At 28.8% G+C, this 22,380-nt stretch overlaps 2 protein-coding genes across 2 annotated transcripts in view; one reads left to right on the top strand and one right to left on the bottom strand.

Annotated features, from left to right (window-relative positions):
- The window catches only part of LOC113378024 (male-specific lethal 3 homolog), a gene marked incomplete at its 3' end in the record, with an annotated part of 161,052 nt that overhangs the window by 27,939 nt on the left and 110,733 nt on the right, over positions 1–22,380 (top strand).
- Positions 852–22,380, bottom strand: part of LOC113378022 (protein Malvolio-like) — an 87,757-nt gene continuing 66,228 nt past the window's right edge. Inside the window, 5 exon segments of the mRNA XM_026618520.1 lie at positions 852–949; positions 10,294–10,364; positions 10,523–10,614; positions 11,258–11,373; positions 13,205–13,428. Coding sequence (XP_026474305.1) covers positions 877–949; positions 10,294–10,364; positions 10,523–10,614; positions 11,258–11,373; positions 13,205–13,428 — 576 coding nt within the window. The 3' untranslated portion in view covers positions 852–876.

Here is a 22,380-nt window from a genome sequence, read left to right as displayed (position 1 = left end):
AAACAGTGAAAATGCCTATCTATTTGCTGTACGATCAGGCGTATTTTACACATAAATAAAGCAAGGAAAAATGTTATGATAACAAAATCCTCGAACATGCCTCCTTACTTGTTTTTTTGTAAAAAATACGCCTGGTCGCGCTGCAAACAGATAGACATTCTCACAAGAAACAAGCATATGATAGTTATCATTTTATGAAGCAGAATTTCCCGGTGTTTATATATATATATATATATATATATATATATATATATATTAATCATAGACATTTATGATTGTTTTTAACAAAATTCAAATAATTTACCAAAGTACGAAACTTTTATTAACTACATATTTCCAATTTTACAAAGTCTCTTTTTCTAATTACATTTTTTTTTACAAATTTCAACTCTATTTAGTATTTACATCAACATAATTTATTCTAGAAATGATATTTGGGAACTTTTGGAATTAACTAAATGTAAGTTATGAGCTAAACTTAAACAAGGCATAATAGATTTATGTCTTATATGTAAAAATACAAACTTTTAACTAAACTAAAAACTCGTATTTTCAACAATCACAAAAGATAAAGTAGTCGAGAGAAGTAGTAATAAAACTTTTTTTTTTTTAATTTTAATTTTACAATGAACTAAAACTTCTACATTTTGGAAAACAAAATTACTAATTTCATAAAAAGTCTTCTAACCAAAAATATTTATTTGAAATTATAAAATGAAGAAACTCGACTTAAATTCTTTCAACTCACAGTAAAAGAAATAGATAATTATTTTCGATTTAAAAAAATTCTTTGTTGTTTGAATAATAATAATTATTAATTAGATATAAATAAAAGATTTCAATATTTTTGCTAATAATTATAAATAAATCTTTTGTTCAAGAATGTAAAATATTTTCGGTGCTTCGATTGAATTGTGACAAGTCCTGGATGACTGACAAGGTACCCGTACTGTAAAATAAAAGTAAAATATTAATAATTATTATTACATAAATTTATTTAATTATTATTACTAAAATTTATAGCTTTGTCATGATAATAAAATGTTATTAATAACAAAATCAATGTATATAATAATAAAATTAATCTTAAATTAATAGGGTAATTCTGAAGCTGTAAAAATGTTTATCTATTTGCTGTGTAATCAGGCGTATTTTACATAAAACAAGTAAGGGGGAATGTTCGATAATTCTGTTATTATAGCATTCTTCCTTGCTTTGTTTATATGTAAAATACGCCTGATCGCACGGCAAATAAATAGACATTTTCACAGTTTTCATTACCAATAAACAAGCATAAAATAGCGTTTTATAATAAAACTGCCCCATTAATTTAAGATTGATTTTATTATTACTAATTCTATCAGATATGATATTTGTCCGGGACTTAATCGTAGACTTATATAATAGGTTTTGAATTGACTAAATTGGTACCCAGGAAATATTAGAGGCCTATGTTATGTGGTTTAATTATAAAAACTAAAGTTCTAAGTTTTAGTCATTTTAATTATAAATTCTATTGGATGATATTAATGAGCCTATTATCCGATACTTTTGTTCATGATGTTATTGTAAGGGTAATAGTTATTCTCGGTTACATGTTTTATCTCATATGGTAATACTAAAAACTTCAAGAAGTTCAAAATAATTAGTAGTCCTGCGTTGAGCTTGTAAATAAAATAGGCGTGAAGTCTAACTAATGTTATTTGGTATTTGGAGGTTAGTTTTCGTGTAAACAAGACTTAAGAAGGGAGAAAGAATCTTACTGACGAGCAAACACGATTTCAAGAGAATTAAGGGACTCTACTGACTAGCAAACGGGATTTGAAGGCGAAGAAACTCTACGGACGAGCAAACATGATTTAAAAAGAATAAAGGAACTCTACTGACGGGCAAACTGAAAATTTGTCAGAAATAAAAAAGACTATGCCGGCGAGCAAACAGGAGACTCTTAAATAAAGAGTCTCTACTGACGAGCAAATTGAAAATTTGGCAGAAACATGAAAAACGACTCTACTGACGACCTGGAAGATGAAAAAGAATTTAAATAACGACTCAGATAATAAAAAAAGAGTTTACTAACGAGAAAATTGAAAATGAAAGGAAAAGGGACTCTACTGACGAGCAAATTAAAAATTAAAGAAAAATGGACTTTACTGACGAGCAAACTGAAATTATGCGATGAAGGACTCTACTGACGAGCAAGGAATTAAAGAAGAAAAAAGAAATTTACTGATGATAAAAACGATTTAAAGACAATAAAGGTACTCTACTGTCGAGTAGACACGATTTTAGGATAACAAAGGAACTCTACTGACGAGAAAACTGAATATTTGGTAGGAAGAATAAAAAGACTTTACTGACGACCTGGAAAATAGAAGACTCTACTGACGACATAGAAGACGTAAAAGGACTCTGCTTATAAGCAAACTGAAATTTTGACACGAAAAGAGAAAATGACGATCTAAAAGATGAAAAAAGACTCTACCGATGAGCAAACTCAAATTATAGAAAAAATGGATTCTCTTGACAAGCAAACTAAAAATAAAAGATAAAGGAACTCTACTGATGAGCAAACTAAAAATTCAAGAAGAAGAGATTCAATTGTCAATCAAACTGAACATGAAGGAAAAAATAATTCTACTGACAAGCAAACACGATGTGAAAATAAAAATTGAACTCTACTGAGAAGCAAACTGAATATTTGGCAGTAATCAAAAAGGACTCTACTGACAAGCAAATTGAAAATGAAAGGAAAAACGACGCTACTGAAGGGCAAAGTAAAAATAAAAGATAAGGAGACTCTGCTGTTGAGCAAACTGAAATTGTAGGGAAAAGGGACTTTACCGACGAGCAAACTAAAAATAAGCGAAATAAGGACTCTACTGACGAGCAAACCAAAATAAGAAATATATAAAAGGACTCTACTGACAAGCAAACTCTAACAAGATGTAAAGAGAACTGAAATAAGATAAAATGGAAAAGAGACTTTGCTGACGAGCAAACTAAATAAAATAAGAAAGGAACTCTACTGATGAACAATGTAAAAATAAATGGAAAAAAAACTGTACTGACGAGCAAATTCAGAAATTATTGGTAAAACGTCATTTGAAAACGAGTAGATTCGAATATAAAAAGAGGACTATACTGACGAACAACTTATGAACATGGTCTTAAAAATTTAGTATCAAACGATTCAGAGTGACTTGAAACGTCGCGAAAAAATAAAATTAGCAACTCGGATTTTCTGACGAAAACATTTAAAACGGGAAGTTAAAAAAGTCAAATATTTTACATAAATATATTTCGCTATATCTTTGCGGTAAAAGCTTAGACTTGCAACAGGACAGCATGATAACAAGCAGTAATAATACTTAAAATTTTTGTTTTGGGAATAGATTTCTCCTTCTAGAAATTTATAAGAAGTGAAAATAATAATAATCCAAGCAAATTAATAACAAAATCTATACGCTCTACCTATTTTTCTGAATTTTAATTATTTTTTTATAATTAAACCACTTATCATAGGCCTATAATATTTTGAGGGATTCATTTGACTATCGACTCTAACATCATGCAAAGTTTCATAGAAATCTGAGATGGAAAAACATGAGGTTGTCCTTGTGAGACTAAAATCTTAGATTAAATCTTCGATTTAAGACTTACAATAAATCAGAGACTAAATCTTGGGCTATTATTAAGACTTGTACTAAATCTCAGGCTAGTTTAAGACTTTTCAAATTTTTTTTTGGACTTCTTTTAAGACTTCTATTTCATAAAATCTCTGACTAGTTTAGACATGAACTTAAATTGTAATTAAAATATAAACAAAACGAAGACTTTGACTAAAATAGAAACTAAACTTAATCTTAAATTTGATTTGCCCATTTATACTAGACTTAGACTAAAACTAGACTTAAACCTAAAATGTGCAAATAGAAAAAAGTGAACCCAGGAACATTCAATAGATTAATTCAAGCAAAATATATTTATTTTAATAATATAATCCCATATATATATATTCGAATATAATTATATTTAATAATATAATCCCATATATATATCGTATATATATATATATATATATATATATATATATATATATATATATATATATATATATATATCTGCAATACTTACTTACAATTATTATAATTAAGTCTTCTCTGTGTTTTTTATTATTTTGGTGTCATAGAAATTCCGTGATTTGTGTTTTAGTAGATTTTAAACTGAAATAGAATTGTTAGCACAGATAGAAGTATAGAATTAGACCAAATAGTAAAGATTAAGTAAAGTAACACACCACACATAAGATAAAACAAGATAAGATAAGATAAGCGATAATAACATATAATATAGATATAAAGAAAATGCTACAAATAAAGTGCGACAGCAAAGGCCATGGTTGTAAAAAATGATAAATGGTTTGAAGGTTTGATAAACGTTGGTTGGAGTGTTAGCTAAAGGTGGTTTTTTGTGCTAGGTGTATTTTTTTCGAAAATTTTCGATTTTTTTTTATGTATATCAGTATCATATGGTGTACTGTATTATGCCCTTTATACTATAAATTGTGTAATTATAAATGTAAAGAATTTTTAGGTATGTAATATATAGTATAATGAGAAAAACATTAATTTCGAAAGATGATGCTTTTTTACAAAGTTGAAATTGAAAGCCTGATATATTAATTAGTAGAGCCCATTTTTATTTCAGTTTGCTCGTCAGTAGTGTCCTTTTCTTTCAGTTTGCTCGTCAGTAGAGTCCTTTTCTTTCAGTTCGTTCGTCAGTAGAGTCCTTTTCGCCTTTTATTTTAGTTCAATCGTCAGTAGAGTTTATTTGGACAATCAAGTCTTTAGATTTATCGTCAGTAGAGTTTCTTTCCCTTTTTTATTTCAGTTTGCTCGTCAGTAGAGTCCTTTTTTATTTAGTTTGCTCGTCAGTAGAGTTCTTTTCTCATTCTTTTAGTTTGCTCGTCAGTGGAGTCCTTACTTTTTTTCTCTAATGAAATTTTGTTAATAATTTACCAATTTTGCTCTTCGGTAGTCCTTTTTCATATTAAATTATATTTTGCCAATAATTTGGTCGTCAGTAGGTCCTTTTTTCTTCTAAAGAAATTTTGTTTAATGATTTCCAAATTTGCTCGTCAGTAAAGTTCTGTTTTTAGAAGATCTGTTAGTGTTTGTTTTGGAATTTGCTCGTCAGTAGAGTTCCTTTTTACTTTAATTTCAGTTTGCTCGTCAGTAGAGTCCGTTTCTCCTTTTTATTTTAATCTGCTCCTCAGTAGAGTTCTTTTCTTTTTTTTTATTTTAGTCTGCTCCTCAGTAGAGTTCTTTTCTCTTTTTTTATTTTGGTCTGCTCGTCAGTAGAGGTCCTTTCTTTTGTTTTTTTTTAGTTTGCTCGTCAGTAGAGTCCTTTTTTATTTAGTTTGCTCGTCAGTAGAGTTTCTTTTTCATTCTTTTAGTTTGCGTCAGTGGAGTCCTTACTTTTTTTCTCTAATGAAATTTTGTTAATAATTTACCAATTTTGCTCTTCGGTAGTCCTTTTTCATATTAAATTATATTTTGCCAATAATTTGGTCGTCAGTAGAGTCCTTTTTTCTTCTAAATGAAATTTTGTTAATGATTTCCAAATTTGCTCGTCAGTAAAGTTCTGTTTTATAGAAAGATCTGTTAGTGTTTGTTTTGAAATTTGCTCGTCAGTAGAGTTCCCTTTTACTTTAATTTCAGTTTGCTCGTCAGTAGAGTCCGTTTCTCCTTTTTATTTTAATCTGCTCCTCAGTAGAGTTCTTTTCTCTTTTTTTATTTTAGTCTGCTCTTCAGTAGAGTTCTTTTCTCTTTTTTTATTTTGGTCTGCTCGTCAGTAGAGGTCCTTTCTTTTGTTTTTTTTAGTTTGCTCGTCAGTAGAGTCCTTTTTTATTTAGTTTGCTCGTCAGTAGAGTTCTTTTCTCATTCTTTTAGTTTGCTCGTCAGTGGAGTCCTTACTTTTTTTCTCTAATGAAATTTTGTTAATAATTTACCAATTTTGCTCTTCGGTAGTCCTTTTTCATATTAAATTATATTTTGCCAATAATTTGGTCGTCAGTAGAGTCCTTTTTTCTTCTAAATGAAATTTTGTTAATGATTTCCAAATTTGCTCGTCAGTAAAGTTCTGTTTTATAGAAAGATCTGTTAGTGTTTGTTTTGGAATTTGCTCGTCAGTAGAGTTCCTTTTTACTTTAATTTCAGTTTGCTCGTCAGTAGAGTCCGTTTCTCCTTTTTATTTTAATCTGCTCCTCAGTAGAGTTCTTTTCTTTTTTTTTATTTTAGTCTGCTCCTCAGTAGAGTTCTTTTCTCTTTTTTTATTTTGGTCTGCTCGTCAGTAGAGGTCCTTTCTTTTGTTTTTTTTTAGTTTGCTCGTCAGTAGAGTCCTTTTTTATTTAGTTTGCTCGTCAGTAGAGTTCTTTTCTCATTCTTTTAGTTTGCTCGTCAGTGGAGTCCTTACTTTTTTTCTCTAATGAAATTTTGTTAATAATTTACCAATTTTGCTCTTCGGTAGTCCTTTTTCATATTAAATTATATTTTGCCAATAATTTGGTCGTCAGTAGAGTCCTTTTTTCTTCTAAATGAAATTTTGTTAATGATTTCCAAATTTGCTCGTCAGTAAAGTTCTGTTTTATAGAAAGTAAAGTTCTGTTTTATAGAAAGATATGTTAGTGTTTGTTTTGAAATTTGCTCGTCAGTAGAGTTCTTTCTTTTCTTACTTTGTTTTAGTTTGCTCGTCAGTAGAGTCCGTTTCTCCTTTTTATTTTAATCTGCTCCTCAGTAGAGTTCTTTTCTTTTTTTTTATTTTAGTCTGCTCCTCAGTAGAGTTCTTTTCTCTTTTTTTATTTTGGTCTGCTCGTCAGTAGAGGTCCTTTCTTTTGTTTTTTTTAGTTTGCTCGTCAGTAGAGTCCTTTTCTCTTTTTTATTTCAGTTTGTTCGTCAGTAGAGTCCTTTCTTTTTACTAATAATTTCAAAATTTGTCAGTAGAATCCTCCTTTTTGTAAAATGTCTACTTTAATTTGTCGAAATTGAGATTTTACTATTCACTATTTACGAATTCGAGAAAGAAAAAACTCTACCGACAAGCAATTTTGGAAAATATCAGTAAAAAAAAGTAGAGTTTTTTTCACATTTTACCAGTAGTTTACGAATTTGCTCGTCAGGAGAATTCTTTCTTTTTTCTTAACTTACATTTTACTAATAATTTCCGAATTTGCTCGTCAGTAGAGTCCCTTTTACTATTTATTTCAGTTTGCTCCTCAATAGAGTCCTTTTTTCGTTTAAAATTAATTTGCTCGTCAGTAGAGTCCCCTTTAATTTTTATTTTAATTTGCTCGTCAGCAGATTCCATTTTGTCTCTTATTTTAGTTTGCTCGTCAGTAGAGTTCATTTTATTTACTTCTTTAGTTTACTCGTCAGTAGAGTCCCTTTTCCATTTTATTTTAGTTTGCTCGTCAGTAGAGTCTCTTTTGTCTCTTATTTCAGTTTGCTCGTCAGTAGAGTCCCTTTTTCTTTTAATTTTAGTTTGCTTGTCACTAATTTGTTTTCCCTATTTTTTTAGTTTGCTCGTCAGTAGAGTCTCATCCTTCTCTTATTTCCCCACTAGAGTTCCCTTTATCTAAAATGATATGCTTTTTTCTAATAATTTCAGAATTTGCTCGTCAGTAGAGTCCTCCTTTTTGTAAAATGACCATTTTATTTCTTTACTATTTGTTTACGATATTGCTATATATGAAAAACGTTGAACGGTTTATCCAATTTCGATAAATCATTTTGTATCTGTTCAAGAACATTCACAAGTGGTACAAAAATTGTAATTATTTTATATATATATATATATATATATATATATATATATATATATATGTCTATTTATTAACAACCATGGCTTTTGCTCCAACCAAAACTACCTTAAATTAATTATTAAAAGCACCAAAAAATTTACCCAAAAAAATCGCTTCAGCCGTTTTAACGTTCACCCAAAGCAGCTAAAGAGACCTTAACAACCCTAATACAAAAAAATCGAAAATCAAATAAATAAAACATTAATTAATCACAAGCTATTAAATTGAGCAATTCTGCCTCATAACATAGCGTTGTCATGGCAACAAACTGTAAAAAAGTCTATCTTATTGCTGTGCGATCAGGCGCATTTTATATACAAACAAGCAAGAAAGAATGTATGATAAGAGAATCCTCGAACATGCCCCCGGACTTGTTTTTATGTAAAATACGCCTGAACGCACGGCAAATAGATAGACATTTTGACAGTTTTCATGGCGTAATTATATTAATTAGCAAAATGAAAACGAAAAAAACAAGAATTTGCATAATTTAACACTCAAGCATAATTTTTTTTCCAAAAAAACTTACAATAGATACACCTCGTTCTTGTCGTCATCTTAAATTATTTTTTAAATTAATTATTTACAATATTTTTGTTTTATTGATGTGTTTTCTTAATCGTTAGCACTGAAACAAATACCAGGAATAAGATAATTTAGATAAAGATACTTTAGATAACAGTACACCAGGAAAGAAAATTAGATAAGATAAGGTGAGATAAAATATATGTCTTTGTAACTAGTTATTCTTTATATTCTCTATAACTTATTTTAGTTGTAAGTGGCATTTTGCCTTAAAGCGAACTGCATGAACTTTTCTTGAATGTGCAAATAATAATTAGTCACACGAATCGAAACACGATTCAGAGTGACATGAAACATCGAAAACATAAACTATTTCTTCGTTAATAAAAGTTTGCTAAGAAAACTTGCTAAAAAAACAAATGTAGTCAGTAGAGTCCTTTTTCATTTTCTTTAGTTTGCACGTCAGTAGAGTCCTTTTTTATTTTCCCCTTCAATTTGCTCGTCAGTAGAGTCCCTTTTGCTTTTTATTTCAGTTTGCTTGTCAGTAGAGTCCGTTTTTACTTTTTTTAGTTTCCTCGTCAGTAGAGTTCCTTTTGCTATATTTAGTTTGCTCGTCAGTAAAGGTTTTGTCTCTTCTTTTAGTTTGCTCGTAAGTAGAGTCCTTTTTATAATTTATTTTGGTTTTAGTAGAGTTCATTTTGTGTCTTATTTTAGTTTGCTCGTCAGTAGAGTCCTTTTTATATTTTATTTTAGCTTGCTTTCAGTAGAGTCCCTTTTGTTATATTGTTTTTAGCCTTCAGTAGAGTCCTTTTTTATTTCCCGCTTCAATTTGCTTGTCAGTAGAGTCACTTTTTATTTTTCTCTTCAATTTTCTCGTAAGTAGAGTCTCCTTTGTCTCTTATTACAGTTTGCTCATCAGTAGAGTCCCTTTTTATTTTTTTAAGTTTACTCATCAGTAGAGTTTCTTTCTTTCTTATTTCAGTTCCCTTTATAAAAAATAGAAAGAAATAGGAAGATGTGAAAGCTAGATAGTCAGTAGAGTCCTTTTTTACATTAAATGACATGTTTTTAAATAATTTTCGAGTTTGCTCGTCAGTAGAGTTCTTTTTTGTATTAAATTATATTTTACCAATATTTCGATAAGTGATAAATAGATAAATTATTACTTTGTTCATTTCCAATAGAATTCCATTTTTTCATTGTTCCAGTTTGATCATAAGTAGAGTTCTTTTTGCTATTTTCTTTGAAATTTGATTCATTTGTCATTGCAATCAGTCGAGTCCTTTTTATTCTGTTTATGTAGTTTGCTCGTCAGTAGAGTCTTTTTAGATCCTCATAAATTTAGTTTGCTTGTCAGTAGAGTCCTTTTTGTTCCTCATAATAAAATTAAGTTTGCTGGTTAGTTACTGTTGCACTTTTTCAATTTTGTGTAAATTATGCAACTAAACTATTTTTTTGAAATTGAATTCGAAATGAAATGACGATTATTGGAAATGTTCTGGAGATAAATTGATTTATGATTTACATTTGGTTTGCTTAAATATAACAAACGAGATAGAAAAAATAATGAAACAATTACAGTATTTGTTGTAATAATATATTTGAAAACGTTTAAAATTTCTCGAATATTTCATTACGGTACGGGAAGTTCCAGCAATTTGCCTCAAGGCACGATGCCATACACCACTAGTTTTTAATGCTACTTGCACTAACTCATAGAAATAACTACTCATAAAAAACAACTCGTTTATTATTAAATTTTGTTCATAAGTTTCATTTATTACATCTTAAGACATATATTTTATCTCGTATAAATAAGCACCCAATTATATAAGTATATATACTTTTGACATTAACCCAACTACTTTAAGTACAACCCTGTATTAATATTTACTTGTAAGACTTACCTCGAGTAACTCGTTTGATTATCGATGGGGCTCGAATCAGCATCGGACGTCATCACATAGTTTTGCACAAACTAATAAAAATAGAAAAAAATTATATATATATACATATATATATATATATATATATATATATATATATATAATATATACTATTTATATATCAATATATAATATATAACATATATATATATATATATATATATATATATATATATATTTAATATCTTACCGATAAATTAGCTATACTCCTGCAACCCATACTCGCAGACATGTGTATCACCAGGTACAAACAGAATAACAAATACAGTATTCCAAATATCACTGAAAAAAATGTAAATAAATATAAATATATACACCTAAATCTGTTTTTACACGGTCTTTTTGTACACGGTTTTGATATAACACGGTTTGAAAAAGGAATATTTTTAATTTTTTTACACGATTTTATTCCATTTAGCACGATTTGAAATTTTATGTACTAAGATTTTTTTTATCAAATTTAATTTTTGCGAAGTATGTTCATATCACAAAAAAGTATTTATGAAAGAAAAAAGTCTAAAACCCATCGATGTATCGATAGTTTGCAAACACTAGCTTAAAGATTTAAGTGAATTCCCTTTAGCGCGTACAAAAATTTTACTTGTCAAAGAAATGTGAATAGCACTAATTTAATTCTTGTTCTTAAAAATTCTTGTTTTTCACCAATTTTAATAGGTTTTAGAGATTAGGAACAAATCACCCATTTTTGTATAAGATCAATGTCTTTTTTCACACGTTTTTTTTTTACACGGCTTCTCCTGGAACCAATCTACCGTGTAAAAACAGACTTAGGTGTATATATAATACTATAATTTAATAATATCTCGAGCACTGAAAACAAACTTTGTAGGAAACACTTTCGATTTGTTAAGTTTGTCTAAGCGATAATAATTAATATTTATTAATAGTAATATTATTTACTAACCTATAAGAGCTAAATAGCCTTCCGTCAGGTCTCCATTATTAACCTGGTCGACCACAAAATAAATATTGATTGCAATTACTAAAATCGATAGAAGGATTGCAACGACTGAATTAACCCTGCAAAAAAAGTAATATAAAATTAATATAAAAATAAATTTGTCATTTTATTTATTTCAATATTATATTGAATGGGCCTATTCTCGGATAACATAGAACAAATAAGAGTACGTTCAAGGATTGCTTTGTCAGTAGAATCTTTTCTTTTTCTTAAAAATTTCCAAATTTCCGAATTTTCTGACATATTACTAAAAGTTTCCGAATTCTATTCTATTTTTTCAAATTTTCCAAATTTGTTTGTCAGTAGAGTCCTTGCTTTTTCTTCAAATAACATTTTTTAGTATAATTTCTGAATCTGCTCGTCAGTAGAGTTCTTTCTTTGTTATTAAAAATATTCTTCATAATAATTTCCAACTTTGCTCGTTAGTAGAGTTCGTTCTTTTTCTTCAAGTTTTCCGAATTTGCTCATGAGTAGAGTCCTTTCTTTTTCTTAAAAATTTACAAATTTCACCAATAATTTCCGAATTTTCTCGTCAGTAGAGTCAGAGATTTTTTTAATTTTCAAAATGGCATTCTACTAAATGTTCCTGAACTTGCTGGTCAGTTGAGTTTTATTCCAATTCATTTTAATTTGCTCGTCAGTAGAGTCTCTTTTTGTCTTTTGTTTGTCAGTAGTTTTTTTTTACATTACTTTACTCATATGTAGTGTCTCTTTTTTTCTATTACTTTGCTCGTCAGTAGAGTCCCTTTTTATTCTTTTATTTTGCTCGTCAGTAGAGTCCCTTTTTATTCTTTTATTTTGCTCGTCAGTAGAGTCTCTTTTATTCTCTTTCTATTTTGCTCGTCAGTAAAGTTCCATTTCATTTTCTTATTTTGCACGTCAGTAGAGTCTTTTCTTAATTCCCTTAGTCTCTTTTCTGATTTATTTCAGTTTGTTCGTCAGCAGAGTCCAATTTTGTTTTAATTTCATTTTGTTCTTCAATAGAACACCTTTGTAGCGACCCTTTTTATTTATTTCTTTAGTTTGCTCATCAGTAGAGTCCTTTTTCATTTTCTTTCTCAATTTGCTTTTATTTTGTTCGTCAGTAGAGTTCTTTTTTGTAAAATTAAATTTTTCCAAAATTTTCGAGTTTGGTCGTCAGCAGAGTCTATCTTTATTATCTCTTACTTTGTCAGTAGAGTCCCCATTTCTTATATATTTCAGTTTGCTCGTCAGTAGAGTCCTTTTTTCTTTCATTTTTAGTTTGCTTGTCAGTAGAGTCTTTTTTTTAAATTACATTTTCTTATTTTGATTATCAGTAGAGTCCCTTCTCTATTTGAGCTTGCTCGCCAGTAGAGTCCTTTTATTTAAATGTTCTTTCAATTTGCTCGCTAGTAGAGTTCTTTTTTATTATTCTTCCTAATTTGCTCGTCAGTAGAGTCCCTTTTCATAATTTAATGTAATGTTATTAGTTTGCTCGTCAGTAGAGTTCTTTTTCTGTTAAATATCATTTTACTAATATATGAGCATTTATTTACCCCTTGTAAAAATAACCTCCAAATGACACAAATGGCACATTAGTTCTACTTCACACCTATTTTATTTACAAGAGTAACCAATTATTTCGAACTGCTTCTTAGTGTTGTCATAACCGAGAATAGCAATCACACTTCTTATAACATTTTGAACAAAACAAGTAGTATTGCCATATAACATAAAACATATCACCGAGAATAGCTTTTACACTTCTCATAACATTTTGTACCAAATAAGCGTGATTAGTATCCGAGAATAGGCCCATAAATATATCAATAATAAAAATAATTCATTATTATCATTATTATTATTAATATTAATTATTATTATTATTATTATTATTATTATAATTATTATTATGATTTTATCCCTTACGCTCCATTAACAAATTCTCCCATGATAGCAGCATTGCTGGTAAAGGCGATAGTCGGTAGGGTCGCAAAGGGTAATTGTAAGGACATCACTGCATTCAGAAGGTCGTTCATACCCGATAGGTCTTCGATGCTATTGAAAAATGCCATCAGAAATGTTGGTATGATGGCATTCATTCGGGTGAATAGAATTCTCTTCCAGCGAGACCATTGTAGGTTGAGGAAACCCTGAAATGGGAATTAATTAAGTAAGTAGTTGATTCGGTTTGTAAGGGAATGTGGTTGTAGTTTGGGTTTGTGTTCGTGCGTGTGCTGAGAGAGTAGGAGTAATACAATATTAATATTTTTTTAATCAATTTGCTTATAGTTATACTCGCTAATTTAGTTGTTTGTTTTTTATTCAATTCAGTTAATGTTTTGCATTTTTCTTCATTTAGTATTGTGATTATTCAGTTTTATATTTATTTATTTTTATTATTTTAGTTGTTTTTTATTTAATTAGTTTCTTTCTTTATTTTTTTTATTAATTTTTGTATTTATTCAGATTTTTATTTAATTAGTATTGTGATTAAATCAGTTTTTTTCATTTAATTAGTTCTTTTATTCAGTTTATCAGTTCTTTAGTTATATATTCATTTTTTAATTCAACGAAAGGCAGATCCAACGACTTTGGAGATATGGATGAAAAAGTAAAAAAATGAGCCATTTGGCGGTCAAAAATGATCATTAGACATATGCACATCAAATAATTCGATGTTTTATAAAGATTTTAACAATAAGTATAAATTTTGTTTACATTTCTATGGGTTCCGTATCAACGTTTACGCGTTAGAAGGCTACGCGGCGCTTACGCGCTTCGATATGTCTCTATGCAGTACGATTGCTTTGAAAAAAAGTTTCAGAATTTCCAAATATTTCAAAATAAATGATTTACGATAGAATGATTTAATATGGTTCGAAATTCTATTAAAAGTTTTAAATCATTTATCAACTTTTATTGATTATTTTTATTTACTCGAATTTTGAATTGCGGTACGGGATGTTGCAATTTGCCTTGAGGCTCGATGCCCTAATTGCCTTAAGACAGAATTCCACTTACAGCTAGTTTTATTTTGCTCGTCAGTAGAGTCCCTTTTGTCTCTTATTTTATTTTGCTCGTCAGTAGAGTCCCTTCTGTCTCTTATTTTATTTTGCTCGTCAGTAGAGTCCCATTTATCTCTTATTTTAGTTTGCTCGTCAATAGAGTCCCTTTTATCTCTTATTTTATTTTGCTCGTCAGTAGAGTTCCTTTTATCTATTATTTTATTTTGCTCGTCAGTAGAGTCCTTTTTGTCTCTTATTTTAGTATGCTAAATGTTAGGTACTAATTATTTAGGTACTAATTATGTATATATTTGTTTTTTTTTTAATTTATTTTTTTAGTTTATTTCTTAGATTTGTATTTATTCAGTTTTTTTATTTACGTAATTTATGTTTAGTTTATTTATTTATTAAGTTTATTTATTAACGTTTGTTTCTTTATTTAGTTATTGGTTAGTTTTTTATAATATTTAGATTTCTTTTATCCAGTTTCATAGTAAGTTCTGTCTTCACTTACTTTTATATTTCGAAATTATTTTTTTAACATGAAGATTTAGATCAGTAAAAAAAAAAATTTTGCTCGTCAGTAGAGTCCCTTTTCAGTTAAGGATCAGTAAGGAATTTAATTTTGCTCATCAGTAGTTATTTTTTCATTGATAACGTATTTCAGTTTACTCATTAGTAAAGTCCTTTTTTGTTTTGAAATTATTTTTCTAATATTATATAAATAACACATTTAAATTTGTTCCTCAGTAGAGTCCTTTTTCATTTCAGATCAATTGTACTCATCAGTAGTCTTTTTTTGTTTCGAAATGATTTTTTTAAGTAATATGCAATTAATTTCGTTTTGCTCGTCAGTAGAGTCCTTTTTTTGTTCAAAATCGATAATGAATTTTAGTTCGCTCGTCAGTAGAGTCCTTTTTTAACCCAGATCAATAAGAAATTTGTTTGTTTTTCAGTACAGTCCTTTTTTGTTATGAATCAATAATTAATTTAATTTTGTTCGTCAGTAGAGTCCTTTTTTCTGGATCAGTAATGAATTTTAGTTTGCCTGTCAGTAGATTTCTTTTTTACTTAAGGTCAATAACAAATTTTAGTTTGACAGTTTGTAGAGTCCTTTTTTGTACTGAAATGATTTTTTACTCTTATAATTAATTGTATTTTTCTCGATAGTAGAATCTCTTTTTGTTCCAAATCAATAACGAATTTTAGTTTACTCTTCAGTAGAGTCCTTTTTTGAATCGAAATGATTTTTCTAATATAATGAATTTTAATTTGCTCGTCAGTACAGTTTATTTTTGTTTTTGAACGATCTTTCTAATATATCGAATTTTAGTTTGCTTGTCAGTAGAGTCCCTTTTTTGTTATAGATCAATAATTAATTTGATTTTGCTCGTCAGTAGTGTCCTTTTAATATAGATATTATGTTTAAGGTTCAAAGTTTGCTTGTCTGTATGGTTCTTTCTGACTAATTTCAATCGTCTTAAAATAATTATATTGCTCGTTAGCACAGTTCTTTTTTTACATTCACATTTGTTATAAATTAGCTCGTCAGTAGAGTTCTTTTTCTATTAATATAATACTTGCATTAGAGTTCTTTTTTTGTTAATAAAATATTTACAAATGGCTCGTCAGTATCTAAATGGCTAAATCTCAATTATTAATCATTAATTCAATTATTCACACGTATCGGGAAGTTTATGCAACTTGCCTTAAGGCAAAATGCCACTTACACCTAATTCTTCACGAACCCAACAATAAAACTAATTAAGTACATTTATATAAATAATATAATAAATATAATAAGTACATTTGTACCTAAATAATATTATAATATAATAATAAGTATATTTGTAACAAAAAATATTGACGTAACGCTTACCATGCGTATCGGAGCCTAAGTAAAAATGTATGGGAAAGCGTCGTGTTAGGTTCGGACAACACCGCAAGCATTTGTAAAATTTAAACAAAACTAGTACGTATTTATCGAAACAATAGCTAAATTTGAATCCGTATTAAGTCTTTATATTACAAAATCATGTAACTTATTTTAAGGTAAAATAACACTTATAAAAATATATTTATCTCACCTCCATGGCGAATGCCCAGCATAAGTCCCAGTCATTGTAGAACTTTGACCGGCTGCCAATATTCCGACAGCCCAAATGTACATGGCTGCAGCCCAAAGGCGCAGCCTAAATAAATGCCTCCTTTGTACAAATCGGCTTCTACAATTTCGGTATTATTCTGTATAAGCAAAAATAATATTAAAATAAAATACATTTGAATGATATTACTAATTCAAAGGGAAATTCTGCCATAACATAGGGAAAATTGATAATGGTATCTATTTGCCGTGCGTTCAGGCGTATTTTACATAAAAACAAGTCCGGGGGCATGTTCGAGGATTTGTTATCATAACATTCTTCCTTGCTTGTTTATATATAAAAATACGCCTGATCGCACGGCAAACAGATAAAAAAATTTAGTTTTTGTTATGTTATGAGCTCTGTTACGGCAGAATTGACCCAAAACTTACGTTAAAGACTATTAGGGCTTCCTCTCGGATATATGGGGCTGAACTTTTGCAAGTGTCTAACTGGAATAAAAATAAATAATAGTTGGTTTTATATAGATAATAATGTATAAGGATTTATTAATTTATACTTACAATCTTGGTTAGTAGTTTTGAATAAACCATGTGCAAACACAGCAACTACAAACACATTTATTATAAAAGATATAAATAGTGCAATCGCTGCTTCGATAAAGAAATAGTAGTTAGCATCTCTCACTTTCTCGGGTTTTCTCCTGTCGACATCTCTCGACTAGAAAAAAATAGAAATGAATAAATAACAAAATAGTAAATTAAATTTACTGTGTCGGTTTAGTCAATTAAGTTAGTTTATTATTTTCGTACCTTTACAAGGGCACTATGCAAATACAAATTGTGAGGCATAATGACAGCTCCAATAATTCCTACTGCCTGCAACAGAGCCTTGCTATCACAATCTTTGCACCAGGGGAAGAACATTCCTGTTAGCACTTCGCCTTGATTCGGGGCTGATACTACGTACTGAAATAAATTGCAGTTGATTTTAATAAAAGCCACAGCAAAGGATGCTACTGTCCTGGAAACGCTTTCTTATGCTTGTTTATTGTTAGTGAAAACTGTGAAAATGTCTACTTAATTGCCGTGCGATCAGGCGTATTTTACATATAACAAAGCAAGGAAGAATGTTATGAAAACAGAATCCTCGAACATGCCTTACTTGTTTTTATGTAAAATACGCCTGATCGCACGGCAAATAGATAGACATTTCACAGGCTGCCCCATAAAATTGATATTATAATTTTCTAAATAGTCTGAAATAGTTCAAATAATCTAGAAAATGGACAAGTTAGTTGATAACGTCTAGTTAGTCCGAAATTGTTCTGGATATTCCGAAAATGTTCTTAGTAGTCAAAAATGTTCTCAAAAGTCTGTTATTGTTCTAGATAGTCTAGATATCAAAAGTTTCAAATAATTAAAAACAAAATCTATATATTTTAAAAATGTTCTATATAGTCTGAAAATATTCTAAATTATATTAAAATGTTCTAGGTAATCTGAAAATGTTCTAGATATTCTGAAATGGTCTTAGGTCATCTAAAAATGTTCTTAATTTCTGGAAATGTTCAGATAGTCTAAAAATGTTTTAAATAATCCGAAATCGTCATAGACATTTTGAGAATTTCTAGACGGTTTGAAAATTCGTTAAATGATCCGAGAACGTACTAGATAGTCTCAAGAATCTAGAAAAACGTTCTAGATTATCTAAAATTGTTCCAAATATCTTTTTCGTCTTGTCTAGTTTGTCTGAAAATGTTTTAAATAATCCAAAATTGTTATAGACATTTTGAGAATGTTTTAGACGGATTGAAAATGTGTTAGATAGTCTCAAAATATTCTAGATAGTCTCTAAAATATAAAAAATGTTCTAGATATTTAAAATTACCTAAACAATATTGTAGTTAGTTTAGAAAACGTTCTGGATTATCTGAAAATATTCTAGGTTGTCTAGAAAATGTTTAAGATAGACTTGAAAATGTTCTACATTGTCTGTCAATGTTCTGGACAATAATCTGAAACCGTTCTAGATACACTAGAAATTTCTAGAAAGTCAGAAAATGTTCCACATAGTCGAGAGAATGTTCTAGATAATCTAGATAACGTTCTAGATAGTCTGAAAATGTTCTAGATCGCCTAAAAATTTCTTGGTAGTCTAGAAAGTGTATATAGATATATTAAAAATAATCCAGATATTTTGAAAATTGTTCTAGATAGTCTGAACATGTTATAGTTCGTCTGAAATTGTTCTAGATAGTCTAGAAATATTTTAGATCATCTGTAAATGTTCTAGTTAATTTATGTGATGTTCTAATTGTTTGAAAATGTGCTGAATAATTTCAAATATTACAAGTATTCGAAATATTCTAAAAAAGTACCAGCTATTATAAAAATTTCCTCGACAATCTGACAATGCTGCGACTTGTCTGAAAACGTTGCAACTCGCCTGAAAATGTTACAAATTGTCCGAAAATGTTGTAAACCATCTAAAGAAGTTGCAGGTCGTCTAAAGATGTTTTGGATAATCTAAAATCTGTTCTAGATAAAATGAAAAACTTGCCAAAATTGTCTTAAATGTTGCAATTGTCTGCCAGTATTGCAAATCGTCTGATATTTTGCAAATCGTTTAATATGTTTTAGATGATCTAAAATTAGTTCTAGACAGACAGAAAATTTCTAAAAATTGTCTCAAAATGTTGCAATTCGTCTAAAAATGTTGGAAATAGTCTGAAAACGTTTTAGATAATCTAAAATTAGTTTTAGATAATCTAAAATTAGTTTTAGATAGACTGAAACTTTTTGAGATAGTCTTAAAATTTGCAAACCATCAGAAAACGTTGCAACTTGTCTGATAATGTTGCAAATCGTCTAAAAATGTTTTAGATAATCTAAAATCAATTCTAGATAGACTGAAAATTTCCAAAATGTTTTAAAATATTGCAATTTGTCTGACAATATTGCAACTCGTCTGAAAACGTTGCAAATCATCTGAAACTGTTGCAAGTCGTCTAAAAATGTTCTGGATAATTTAAATTAGTTTTACATAGACTGAAAATTTCCAAAATTGTCTTACAATGTTGCAATTTGTCTGACAATATTGCAAATCATCTAAAAACGATTGCAAGTAGTCTGAAATTAGTTCTAGATAGACTGAAAATTTATAAAATAGTCTCAAAACGTTGCAATTGGTCTGAAAAACGTTGCAAATCGTCTGACAAAGTTGCAACTCGTCTGATAATATTGTAAATCGTCTAAGATGTTGCAAATCGTCTAAAAATGTTTTACATAATCTAGAAGTAGTTCTAGTTAGTCTCAAAATGTTGCAACTTGTCTGAAAACGTTGCAAATTATGTGAAAGTTTATAAATCCAGGTGGAACAAAACTAAAATTAACATTAATGCATTTTTTTTTCGAAAAATAAAGTTAACAAGTCTTAAACAAAAATATTTCGATTTTACTAAAAATCCCTTTACATCCTCAACTATTTTCATTTCGACATTAAAAATAAAAAATTAAAAAAAAATAAAAAGTAAAACTTTTACAGCGCAGAGAGACTCATTCCTTTCACAAAAATAACTTATGTTCGCTAGGCCAGCTAGTATACATATACATATATATAATATATATATTATATATATATATAATATTATTACATTTACCTCGTAACCAAAAGTAACAGCCATAACAGTTATAAGAAACCCGAAGAACATTTCAAGTTTCCTCAAACCGTATTTGTCGAGGAACAGAAAGGTGAAAGTATCGACTATCGTTATTAGTACACCTGCCCATAGAGGGACCCTAAAAATAAATAAAAAAAATACTTAGTAAAATATATTTAGTGAAATATTAGAGGCCTAAGGGTCGTTTTCTACTTACACTTTAAAAGATAGCAAATAAATAGCGATTGCAGTTCCTATAACTTCTTGCATATCGGATCCGATGATGGCGATCTCTATCATTATCCATAGAATGAATCTTGGTAATTTTCTATATTTCTATAACACATTTCTGCTAAATGTAGACCCGTGACTACACCTAACCTAAAAGGAATAATAGAAATAAAATTATTTAAATCGATTATATAATTTGTTTTCTTTTGGCAAAGAAACTCAAAACGCATTTTACAATGATTGAAAAAGTTTGTACGTATCATTACATAGGTATGACAATGGTAAATTCTTCTGGTAAAAAAATGGTTAATTAGATTAAAATATAAATTTTAATATTAATGAAATAATTTGATGAGTGAAATGTTCTTGTGTTAAAAAGTCTGCATTTAAAATGGTGTGAAGTTAGGTCTATCGCGTGAAGTAGCCGTTGAGAAAACCGTTAAATTCAAAACACTGCATGAAATTTTTGTTCATGTAATATACTTTTTGATAAAATTCTTACGTAATAGTAATATTTTTTTTAATTTAAGGGTATTTAATATTTATCTAGAACATTTTTAGAATATCTTGAATGTTTTCAGAAAAGCAAGAATATTTCTAGACTATCTAAAACATTTCTAAAAGATCAAATATATTTTTGGACTATCGAGAACATTTTACGACATTTTGCAACATTTTTAGACTGTATAGAACATTTAATAATTAAGTCTTTAATATTTCCAGAAAATCTAGAATATTTTAGACAATTTACAACACTTTCAGACAATCTAGAACATTTGGACTAAATAGAACATTTTAGACTTTTTGCAAAATTTTTACACTATCTAGAATATTTCCAAAAAATCAAGAACATTTTTAGAGACTGCCTAGATTATTTTAGGCTTTTTTCAAAATTTACAGACTATCTAGAACATTTCGGAAAAATCAACATATTTTTAGACTATTTAGAACTATTGTTGTAAAGAAGCAAAAGTAAGGACAAGAAAAGAATTCTACTGACAAGCAAACATATCAAATCAAATGAAAATATTAACAACATAATTTTAAAAAAAAAATCTACTGACGAGCAAAATAAGAAGAATGTTTGAAAAAAGGACTCTACTAACGAGCAATATTTAAATAAAAATGGCAAAAAAAGACTCTACTGACGAGCAAATTAAATACCAGAAGAAACAACATTAAGAGAATAGGGACTCTACTGACGAGCAAATGAAAATGTTTACAGGGAAAATATTCAGAAAGAACCTACTGACGACGACCAAATAAAAATGTTAAATTCAAAAAGAAATCTACTGAAAAATGTTAACAAATATTCGAAAAGAACTCTACTGACGAGCAAAAATTATAAAAGATATTTGAATAAAAAGGACTCTGATGACAAGCAAATTGAACTTGACAAAATCATTCAAATCAATCAAATGATATAAAAAAGGGCTCTACTGACGACCAAAAACTATTTGAAATGTTCCAAATAGGACTTACTGACGAGCAAACATATTAAAACATGCTAGGAAAGAGGACTCTACCGACGAGCAAAATTATCAAAAATGTTAATGATAACAAAAATATTTGAAAACATCCCAAAAAGCATTCTACTGTTGGGAAAACTTAAAAAACTTAAACAAATCACAAAAAAAAACTCTACTTACGAGTAAACAGTTACCAGCAAAATATACAAAAGGAATTCTACTGACGAGCAAAAATCATAAAAATGTTTTAATAAAATGAACTCTTATGACGAGCAAATTTAACTGGACAAAAATATTGAAAAATAAAAAGGACTCTACTGACGAGCGAAACTATTGAAAATGTTCCAAAAAGGACTCTATTGACGAGCAAAATATTAAAACATGTAGGAGAAAAGGACTTACCGACGAGCAAGAATTATAAAAGATGTTTGAACAAAATGGACAAATGACCAGCAAATTGAACTTGACAAAAATATTAGAAAATGAAAAAAAGGACTCTACTGACGAGCAAAATTATCTAAAATGTTCCAAAAAGGACTCTACTGATGAGCAAATATATAAATAAAAAATGACGAGAAATTTCAACAACAAAACACAAAGTCTCTTATATTGATTACAATAAAAACGCAAA

This window comes from Ctenocephalides felis, unplaced genomic scaffold (genome assembly GCF_003426905.1).
Source record: "Ctenocephalides felis isolate EL2017-DRISC unplaced genomic scaffold, ASM342690v1 CF-g0.4_SCAFFOLD_01886, whole genome shotgun sequence".
In the NCBI taxonomy this organism is placed as follows: Eukaryota; Metazoa; Arthropoda; class Insecta; order Siphonaptera; family Pulicidae; genus Ctenocephalides; species Ctenocephalides felis.
The sequence above is the reverse complement of the archived record's forward strand: the minus strand, read 5'-3'. Positions and strand labels throughout refer to the sequence as shown.